At 43.7% G+C, this 10,757-nt stretch overlaps 1 protein-coding gene across 1 annotated transcript; it reads right to left on the reverse strand.

Annotated features, from left to right (window-relative positions):
* Positions 1-8,740: 8,740 nt before the first annotated feature.
* OR10Z1 (olfactory receptor family 10 subfamily Z member 1) lies at positions 8,741-9,876 on the reverse strand. Its single transcript, XM_002715327.2, has one exon. The coding sequence runs from the start codon at positions 9,680-9,682 to the stop codon at positions 8,741-8,743; it is 942 nt and encodes a 313-aa protein (XP_002715373.1). The 5' UTR covers positions 9,683-9,876.
* Positions 9,877-10,757: the final 881 nt, after the last annotated feature.

Genomic DNA, 10,757 nt, shown 5'->3' on the forward strand with positions numbered 1-10,757 from the left:
ATTAAACCAGTGCTTAAGATCCCTGTATCCTATACCTGAGTGCCTCGGTTTGAGCCCTGGCTCCACTATCCCTTCCTACATCCTCCTAGTGTGCTTCCCTGGAAGCAGCAGATGACGGCTCAGGTACTTGCTTTCCTGCTACCCATCTGGAAGATTTGGGTTGAGTTCCAGGCTGCTGGCTTTGGCCTGGATCAGTCCTGACTGTTGTATAATTTGGAGGACAAACCAGTGGACAGGATATCTCTCATTGTCTGTCTCTTTTTAACTTTGAAATAAAATAAATGAATAAAAAATCTGAACAGTTAACTGTGCTATAAAGAAGGACGATGATAGAATAGACAAATAAAACCTATGATTATTAAAGACAAATTCTTATTAGTTTTGGAAGTGTTTTAATTCTTACATTTGAAAATGAAGATACTTGATATTCTGGAGAATGTAATAATTTATTTTATAATATTGAACCACATGAAGATCAGCATAACACCTATTTTCTAAACATGTCCCCTAACATATTTCACCATTTTTGCTTTTTAAAAGTAACCTCGGCCGGCACTGCGGCTCAGTAGGCTAATCTTCCGCCTGTGGCGCCGATACTCAGGGTTCTAGTCTCAGTTGGGGTGCCGGTTCTGTCCTGGTTGCTCCTCTTCCAGTCCAGCTCTCTGCTGTGGCCTGAGAGTGCAGTGGAGGATGGCCCAAGTGCTTGGACCCTGCACCCCATGGGAGACCAGGAGGAAGCACCTGGCTCCTGGCTTCAGATTGGTGCAGCACGCCAGCTGTAGTGACCATTTGGGGGATGAGCCAACGGAAGGAAGACCTTTCTCTCTGTCTCTCTCTCTCACTGTCTAACTCTACCTGTCAAAAAAAAAAAAAAAAAAAGTAACCTCATGCTTCCAGAATGACAAAATTCCAATATGGCATGACTTCCTCCTTTCCTCTAAATCTCTGAATTTCCTCTTAAGTGTTAATATGATAAAAAGAACATTCCTTTTGATTTACTTTCATCTCCCACTGAAATAGGAGTCAGTTGAATTGTTTATAACATTAAGAATTAAGAAAAAAAAACAAGAGGTGGTGCTGTCTCCAAGAATTTTCAGGCCAGGTTTGATCTGAATAGGTTTGAATGCCAATACTCTGACCCACCTCATAAAATGTAACAGTGTCATTTGCCATCAAGAATTCTTAAGTAATTCCTTTGCCTTATGTAAAACTGCTTGTATATTATACACTCTAGGAATTTTGCCACTAGGTTACCATATTAATATTAATTCCTTTTTCTCTGCCTGGAAATTACACTTCCTTAGTCTAGGGACAAATTCACTCACAGATGTACTTAAGCAAATTTTGGTTAAAACTAAAGTTATCTTTATTGCTAAGAATTTGTAACTATTTCATTGATTTTTGTGTAAACAAATGCCAAGGAATATAACCACCAAAAAGTATTTTGCAAATGAATGTTCACAAATTTCTTAATTGTCTTATTATAAGTTACCAAAAATGTTTAAAGATAGAAAAATAATATAATCCAATAGGCCATCAGATTGTGTCAGGCATTTGGTCTGTGGTGAAGACTCTCATGTCCAATATCAGAATGCCTGGGTTCAATACCCACCTCAAGCTCTTGGCCAACTTCCTGCTAATGCAGACCCTGGGAGGTAATGGTAATGAATCAAGAAATTGTATTTCTATTGCCTATATGAGTTAGTTCCTAACTCCTGGATTCAGCCTGCCCCAATCTTGCCTGCTCTGGATATTGGGGAAGTAAACCAATGGATGAATGCTTGCTCTCCCCCCCCCCTTTCTTTCTCTCTCCTCTCTCTCTGACATTAAAATAAATAAAAAAATTCAAAATTATTTAGTATCAATATCACACTTGCCATATTTGGAAAATACAAAAATAGTAAAACGAGAACAAAAAAAAAAAAAAAGAAAAACAAGTCCAGAACACAAAGGCATAAGTGGTTCTATTACCTGTTCCCACTCCAACCCTACCAAGTCTTTTCAAAGTCCAAATAACATATTTAGGTATGGAATGGGTGTAAAAAATTTTATAGCAAAGGACAATTAACATCTCCTTATAAAAAAGATTGAGTAATATAAAGGCTAGAATGGCAGTATTTATCTGAAGAAGCAATAAAATTACTATAACAAGAGAAATTACCAGTGCTGCATTCAGCACCTTCTGAAATCACACTCTGACGGCCCATGCTCTCCAACAGGACATGGTGATCTTATAGCACACATAATATAGTAGGGGATTATGAATATTCAATGGATAATACATAATAAGTAGAACTTACATCACATTTTCTTTTAACCTCTTTCTTAATATTCTTTCTCATCTTTTTACTTGAAATTGGAACTTTTATTCTTGCTGAATGTCTTGTTTACAATTACAGATTGGACACTGCCCCTGAGTCCCAGTATTATGGCTGCATCCCTGATTTTTGTTGTCTGTGATTCCTGCTTCTTGTTTGCTTCCCACAGTTCTTCTGCTTCTAAGAGAACACTCTGTATTATCTCTGATTCCATCTGATTCTATAGCTACTTATAGCCTGATATATTTTCCCATAGTTAATTCTCTTGATCTCTGGGATCTAGATATACCCTTTCTTTTCCATTCAGACACATACCAGGTGAAAGAACTTTATTTATTTATTTTTTTGTCCAGCTATATCATGAAACATAAGGTACTTTTTCTTCTGGTATGTAAGTAAACAAATTATTCTAGCTCAAACTTAGCATATCAGCTTGATATTGTCACATCAGTTCAGTTTTTCTATAGTGAGCTTAAATTTTATTTTTGATATAACAGGAAAATTGTGTAAGTATATATTTTCATGTTTGTAAAGCACTATTTTTCAAATAAGCATTTTTTGATATTTGCTTAAGTTGTATTTTATTATAGTCCAGTATAGTTTTCTTTTGAAAATGTGTCAGTTACTCAGTGAAAAACATTTCAAATATTTTAAAAACTAAAGCTAAATTATAATGTGTAAGACAACAGCTTTGGTGATAAAACTATAAAGAATAGAAGGAAAATGGTGTGGGGAGCAACTCGGACTAAGACTGTTACTGGAATTAAGACTTATTCTATGCATCTGCTCTCCCACAATATGGCGCTGAGAAGGGAGTAACAGCTTCTATGCAGCTGCCTCCAGTTCAACCAAGAAACTGTAGGACCTGCTCCTGATTGGAGAAGAGCAGCGTACTCGGCGTGTGGGTAGCAGAGTTGGGATTGGTGGAAGAGGACTATAAAGGAGGAGAGAGACAACATGCACCAGGAACATCTAAGGGGAACATCTAGCTGAAGGAACACCTGTGCAGCCCCCGAGAGAGCCGGCCAGCAGTGTGCTGCTCCCCCGCGGAAGTGGGGAATGTGGCAGGGGGAACCGCCCTTCCACGGAGGTGGAAGGGACGGTAGCCAACCCGGGAAGAACCAGCAGCAAACCCGGGGACGGCCGAGCAGACGAAAGAACAGCGCAGGGTCCTGTGTCATTCCTCCACGAAGACGGGGAGCGACATAATGGTGCCGTGACTCGGATATGAAGCCTAGGTAGGGCTTAGTGTCGTTCCTCCGCGAAGAGGGGGAGCGACATAATGGTGCCGTGACTCGGATAGGAAACCTAGGACGGATAGGAAACTTAGGAGGGAAGAAACGGGAAGAACTGGGAAAATATCGGAGAGAGAGACTAGCAAACAGCCTAGGGAAAGCCGGACAAGAAAGGTGCCGGAAGAAGCTATCAAAAGCCTAGGCACAGACTCAGATACGGACTACGGGGGGAAGCTGGGAGAAATCTCTAAGGTCGAAAGCGAAAGTGAAAGCTAGAACAAACAGACTCGGATGCGGACTGTGGGGAGAGGCCAGGAGAAACGAGGGAGGAATATTGTTGGAGGAAAGCTTGGGGAAACATACCGGGTAGAGAAAAATGTTAGGGAAATTGAAGCCGCGGGGGGCAGGCCGAGGCAGAAACGAAAGCCACTTTGGGGTTCTCAAGTTAGCCCGGGAATAGGGGGCGAAAAGTTGAAACCAGAAGCTGAAACGTAAGCCGGATTGGGATCCGTCTGATTAGCCTGGGGAGCAAAGGACGGGAAGCCAGATCGTGGGGTGGAAACGTGAGCTGGGTTGAATTCGCCAGGCTAGCCCGGGGAACTTAGATTGAATGCTAGTGGCGGACACGTAAGCTACGCTGTGTGACTCGCAGAGGCTGCCGCGCGCAGACAGAGCGTGCGGGGCTCAAGTACATAGGGAACGCTGGGCTAAGTGTGAGACCGCGGAGTGTGCGCGCAAAGCCGAGCCGCGCAGATGAGAGAGGTGCGGGCTGAAGCGGCTCAGAGCCGGCGAGGCGCCGAGAAGCAGCCTCGGAGCCGTGAAGCGCCGGCAGGGCGAGGCGCAGCTGGGAAGCCGTGGGGATAAGAGAAATAGAAGTTTAGAAGTAAAGTGAGAGAAATAGGAATGCTGGAAGATAGAAGTAAAATGGGAGAAATAGGAATGCCCGGAGATAGAGAAATAGAGAAATAGAAAGGCCTCCCCTCAACATGGCAATGAGAAAGCTTGGATTCGGTCTGCCTGATTAAGTGAGGCGATGAGCACCTGCGGCGGCTAGCAGCTTATGCGCCGCAGGTCACCGAAGACAGGCACGAATTAACATCAGTAAGGCTTCCCCACAATACAACAATTAGGAGGCTTGGATTCGGTCTGCCTGATTAAGGCGGTAAGCACCAGCAAGCAGCTCGACCAGAGTATGAGCTGCAGGTCACTGAAGATAGGCACGAATCAACACTAATAAGTCTCCCCCACAATACGGCAATGAGAAGGCTTGGATTCGGTTTGCCTGATTGTTAGGGCTTGTAAGCCCCTGCAGGCAGAGCAGAGCATGCGCTGCAGGGCACCGAACACAGGCACGCATCAGCGCCTAAAAACCTCCTCACAACATGGTGAAGAGAGGACCTGGATTTGGTTTGCCTGATTGATAGGACTTGTAAGAACCTGTGGCAACTCTAGCAAGCAGAGCAGAGTGTGTGCCGCGGGACACCGAAGACAGGCGCGTATCAACGCCAAAAAATAAAAAGAAAGGGGGATCTGTGGGGAGCAACTCGGACTAAGACTGTTACTGGAATTAAGACTTATTCTATGCATCTGCTCTCCCACAATATGGCGCTGAGAAGGGAGTAACAGCTTCTACGCAGCTGCCTCCAGTTCAACCAAGAAACTGTAGGACCTGCTCCTGATTGGAGGAGAGCAGCGTACTCGGCGTGTGGGTAGCAGAATTGGGATTGGTGGAAGAGGACTATAAAGGAGGAGAGAGACGGCATGCACCAGGAACATCTAAGGGGAACATCTAGCTGAAGGAACACCTGTGCAGCCCCCGAGAGAGCCGGCCAGCAGTGTGCTGCTCCCCCGCGGAAGTGGGGAATGTGGCAGGGGGAACCGCCCTTCCACGGAGGTGGAAGGGACGGTAGCCAACCCGGGAAGAACCAGCAGCAAACCCGGGGACAGCCGAGCAGACGAAAGAACAGCGCAGGGTCCTGTGTCATTCCTCCACGAAGACGGGGAGCGACATAATGGTGCCGTGACTCGGATATGAAGCCTAGGTAGGGCTTAGTGTCGTTCCTCCGCGAAGAGGGGGAGCGACAAATGGTATGAAAATCAACTTAGAGGTTAATTTTAGGATTGGGATGGAACCCATTGCAGGCTTCTGAGGTAACTGGCAAAGTTATTTTTTTTTTACTGAAATGATAATTAATTTGATATTAACTTGATAGTACTCTATTAAGATATGTAGTTTTTTGTATGTTATATTTTACAATTAAAATTGTTAAAAACAAGCTTTAAAAAGAAACATAATATGTTAGACACTGCTGGCTCTGGTTCTGGCTTCGAACATCAGCATGGCAAAAAATAGGGTACCTTAAGGTGACAATGTTTGGAAACTATAAATAATAATAGGTGTTCATGGTGAATTCCTAGTATGTAAGCTGACCGTGTTCTGAAGATTTTATATTAATGTTTATCAAAAGCCCCATCAAATAGACACTCTTTTCATTTAACCCTATAATTGAGAAAATGGAGGAACTGATACCCTGGCTATATATGTAACAACTGGCAGTACTTGGCGTTTAACTCAACACATTTGACTTCAGAGACTCTGGTAGTAACTGGGTCTTTCAGGAGACTGTGAATTGAGGATATGTCATCACATTCAAATCAGGAGACTTCTGAATAAAGAGTGTGTCCTTTGTAAGCATACAGTTAAATCTTTATTCAAGGGAGGGAATTTGAATCATTTAGGGAAATTTTGTAGACTATCTCCATTGTCTCCACCCCATAGCAATAATCTGAAATTCTATAAGGATGGATACATTGAATATCCATCCTGAAAAAGCATTCCAAGTAGATTTTATATACTTCCATACTTAAGACTAGTACATTTGGATGTTAGGTTAGCCTTTGACTATTACTTAGAAATTCGTGGAACACTTGTACTCGCCATTGGTTAGTGGGCACCTAAGGAATTTATGCTGAGTGAACGGAAGAGGCTGTAGAGATCAATTTGCTCAAACAGCTTCCACGTAATGGGGGATGGCCTCCAGCTTATAGTGAAATTGATCATAAAGTATATGGCCCATTCTATACTCAGGCCCTTTCTGCCTTCTGACTTTCTCTGTTCTTCAGATCAGGTCTCTTTCTTCCCACATTTGGTTTTCATTATATTCTATCTAGAGAACATGGAAACCTGAATTCCATTGAGAGAAAAAATATTGTCTCAGCTTAAATTCTTCCCTTGTCTCTCGTATCATGCCCTACTTCCAATTCATTGCTACATTATATGGACCTTACCTTTCAAAATCTCAGGTTTGTAGTTTCTTTCAGTTTTCAGCATCCTGTCCACATGCAGGCCACATTGCCTTCTGGTAGGATGACAGCAAAATCCATTTGTTACTGATCTCCTTGCTTCTGGTTTTTCCCTGCTAAAGTTCTCATCCTTTCCACTTCTTGGTCTATCTTCCTAAATCTGTTTCCAGATGTCACTTCACTCTATTCTGAAAAGTTCACTGTGCTCTGTCCCCATTGCTGAAATCATTATGTCAAAAGCAAGGTGTTCAAATTGCTGCCTGTACCCAACAAACAAGCTCACTTTTCATCATCATCTACAAGGATTCCATCACCTCTTCACAAGTCACTACTCTCTGAAACTGGCCTACGATGTCTTATCAACCAGCCATTGGCTATTCTGTTCTCTCTTCTTCAAATGTCCTTTCTCCTTACTCAGTGCATTCAAACCTCACTCATATTTTAGAAACAAGTTCAAGTACTACCTTAGGCATGAAGCCTTATCTGATCTTCCAGCCACAGTACCTCTCCCTAAATTAAAGGTCAATCTCTCTTTCCTTATATTAATTATGACAGCTGACATTTATCAGAAGATTGTTATGGCTGAAGAATTAAAATCTGTTAATGCATGATCCTATTTATCTACCAACATAAAATCATGATGTTACACCCATTTTACAAATGCCAACTCTGAAGTTCTTAAAAGTTAAATGAATTACTCAGAGTTGCATTGCTAGAAATCTGAAGAGTTTGCACCCAAACTCCTCTCTAACAATGTCTGACATATATGACACATTGTGGAAAGAAAATTGGAAGAATAAACAAATAAACAAATTCAAAGGATATTATCGGGGCTGGCATTGTGGCGTAGTGGGTAAAGATGCTGCCTGCAGTGCCTGCATCCCATTGGATGCCAGTCTGAGTCCTGGCTGCTCCACTTCCAATCCAGCTCTCTGCTATGGCCCAGGAAAGCAGAAGATGGCCCATGTCCTTGGGCCCCTGTATCCGCGTTGGAGACCTAGAAGAAGCTCCTGGCTCCTGCCTTTGGATTGGGCAGCTCCCACAGTTGCAGCCATCTGGGGAGTGAACCAGTGCATGGAAGTCCTGTCTGCCTCTGCCTCTCTCTAACTCCATCTTTCAAATAAATAAAGAAATCATCAAAGAAAAGGGACATTATCCAGTTTGGGAATTATGCAAGTGGGGATGGTTCTTGACATCCAAGGTTATGAGGTGTTTAGAAAGTATCACCAGTTATCAGGAAAAACAGAAAACATTAATAAATATATTATCTGAAATATGACCGGTCCAACATGGATAAGCAATCGAAACAAAGAGAAGAAAATCATAATGAATCAGAAATAGATGAAAAAACAGCTAGTGAGAGAAACAATAATCTACCTTTTCATTTCGTGAAGCATTAGACTAATTTGTCAAAATGATGTGCATTGGATTTAAGATCTTGAAATAGTATTACAGGTCAAATAGTCTCATTATACAATGATTCAAAAATCTCTACAGTAACCATAATAAGGCTCCTGTCAGCCCTACCTTAAACTTGACCACTCCAAACTTTGTTGCTTTGTCAAACTCCGTTTAAAAATATCGTAATGATTTTAATGCATTTCAAAAACCAAAATCTTAATAGTTTTTAGATGCTGGGGTGGTGTCTTTGATACTGAAAACAAACATTCAGATTTTGACCTCATTGTACTATGAACACAGTAAGAAGCCCTGCCACTGATCCCCTGCAGCCTGGGGGAAAAGCAGGAAGCAGGATTGGGCCCATGAAGGTTCTGTCAAGAACCTCAACAAGTGTCAGCTTTGGCCTGAGTCCTTGAATATCTGGCCTCAGTTTCTAGTCTATGATCATTCTACAAAGAAAGTAGTGTACCTTTGGGCTAACTTTCATCCTTTTCCTAGCAAGCTCCCTCGGAAGGCATTTCTCATAGCTGCCTGCACAGCCCGATTTCTTAGACTATACACAATGGGGTTGAGGAGAGGGGTCACCACAGTGTAGGTAACAGCAATCAGCTGATCTCGCTCAAGGGAGTAGCTGGCTTTGGGCCTCAAGTACATGAAGGAGGCACAGCCATAGTGAATAACGACCACAGTGAGGTGTGAGGCACAGGTGGAGAAGGCCTTCTTCTGTCCTGCTGCAGAAGGAATCCTCAGGATTGCTGCCAGGATGTAGGCATAGGAGATGGTGATGAAGAAGAAGGAGATCAAGAGCACCAACAGGCTGAGGATAAGAATCCCGAGCTCACTGAGACCGGTATCCCCACAGGCGAGGCTCAGTACTGGAGGTGTATCACAAAAAAAGTGCTGAATCTCATGGGAGCTGCAGAATGATAGGCGGAAAATGACCAGTGTCATTCCCAACCCAAAAAAGTATCCACTTACAAAAGAAATACTGATCAATTGGGCACAGATAGTGGGACTCATACGGCTGGCATAGTGTAGTGGGGCACAGATGGCCACATACCTGTCAAAGCCCATGACAGCCAGAAGGAAGCAATTGGTACAGGCCCATGAGGCCGAGAAGAACATCTGGGCAGCGCAGCCCACATACGAGATAGCCTGGACCCTCAGAGCCAGGCCCACAAGCATCCTGGGTATGATGCCCAAAGTGTAGCAGGTCTCAGAGAAGGACAAGAATGAAAGGAAGAGATACATTGGTGTATGTAGGTGAGTATCCAGCCTGATGACTATGATAATGAAGAAGTTGCTGGTCAAGGTGATGAGATACAGTGAGAGGAACAAGGCAAAGAGCAGTAGTTGAAGGTCGCCAAAGCTGGAGAAGCCAAGGAAGACAAAGCCTTTCCAGCAGGTTGCATTGGTGTGCCCCATTCAGAGTGATGTCCCTGATAGACTGGCTGATTCCTGCCACGTTGACAGTAGATACATAGCTTCTTTAAAATACAGGATGAGATGGGTTCTCTTTACCTTGTGCCTGTTGTAACTTGAAAAGGAAGCCTTGATTTAGAATGCAAACTTTAGAAAAGTATTTGTTACATTAGATACAAGTGAGGATCCATCTTGACATGAATGTATGCTCATATACATAGAAAAAAGTACACAATCATTGCACATATTCATGTATAAATATTTGTACATAATATATGACTGTATGGCAACTTCCCCGGACCCCGCTCTGTTGGGACCGAGGAACCTCGCCCGGGAGCGGAATCCCAATAAAATCCTGTGAATTAATTGATTCATCTGCCTGGGAAGATTTCTTACATGCCAGACACCTTGCAGATGGCGCCGAAACCCAAGAGCTGAGAGTGTGCGCCTCCCCTTTCTGGGTTTGAGCCCCCCCTCACTCCTTGAACCTGTCTGGTGCCCCAGGCTGATTAACAGACCACGCTTGACCAACTGTAAGTAACTCCCTCCTTGCTCTCCCTCCCTCCTCTGGGTTGGCCCAGTCTCTGCGATCTCTGGCTAGCTCTCTGTCCAGACAGAGACCTCAAAATCGTGTGCATGTGGGCTCTGTTCTCCGCTGTTTAGCCTCCCAGAGGCTGTGGAGATGTCCTGCCACTGGCTTGGCCCCGTAGAGGACTGACCTCTAATCCATCTACTGAAGTCAGGGATAGGGGACGCCTTGACCAAATTTCAGTAGATCTGGGCTGCCAGGGAGACCATGGGATCTGGCCAATCCCGAGGGTGGATTCAAAATGCCCCCTGGCCTGCCTCCTAAAGAACTTGAAGAAACTGGGACTGGCCCAGGACCTACTCCACCCAGGCATGGCCTAATTATGTACTTGACAACAGATCTAAGTGGCCCCCTGAGGGAACAGTCAATCCCAAGGTCCTCACTGACCTTGAGAATTTCTGCTGAAGGGAGAAAAAATGGTCAGAGGTCCCATATGTCCAGGCTTTCTGAAACCTCCACTCCCATCCTACTCCCTTCTCCCCTACTTTC

This window comes from Oryctolagus cuniculus, chromosome 7, assembly GCF_964237555.1.
Source record: "Oryctolagus cuniculus chromosome 7, mOryCun1.1, whole genome shotgun sequence".
Taxonomy (NCBI): domain Eukaryota; kingdom Metazoa; phylum Chordata; class Mammalia; order Lagomorpha; family Leporidae; genus Oryctolagus; species Oryctolagus cuniculus.

Excerpts from the sequence above, each read along its gene's own strand:
- OR10Z1 (XM_002715327.2), bottom strand. The coding sequence starts at position 9,682 with ATGGGGCACACCAATGCAACCTGCTGGAAAGGCTTTGTCTTCCTTGGC.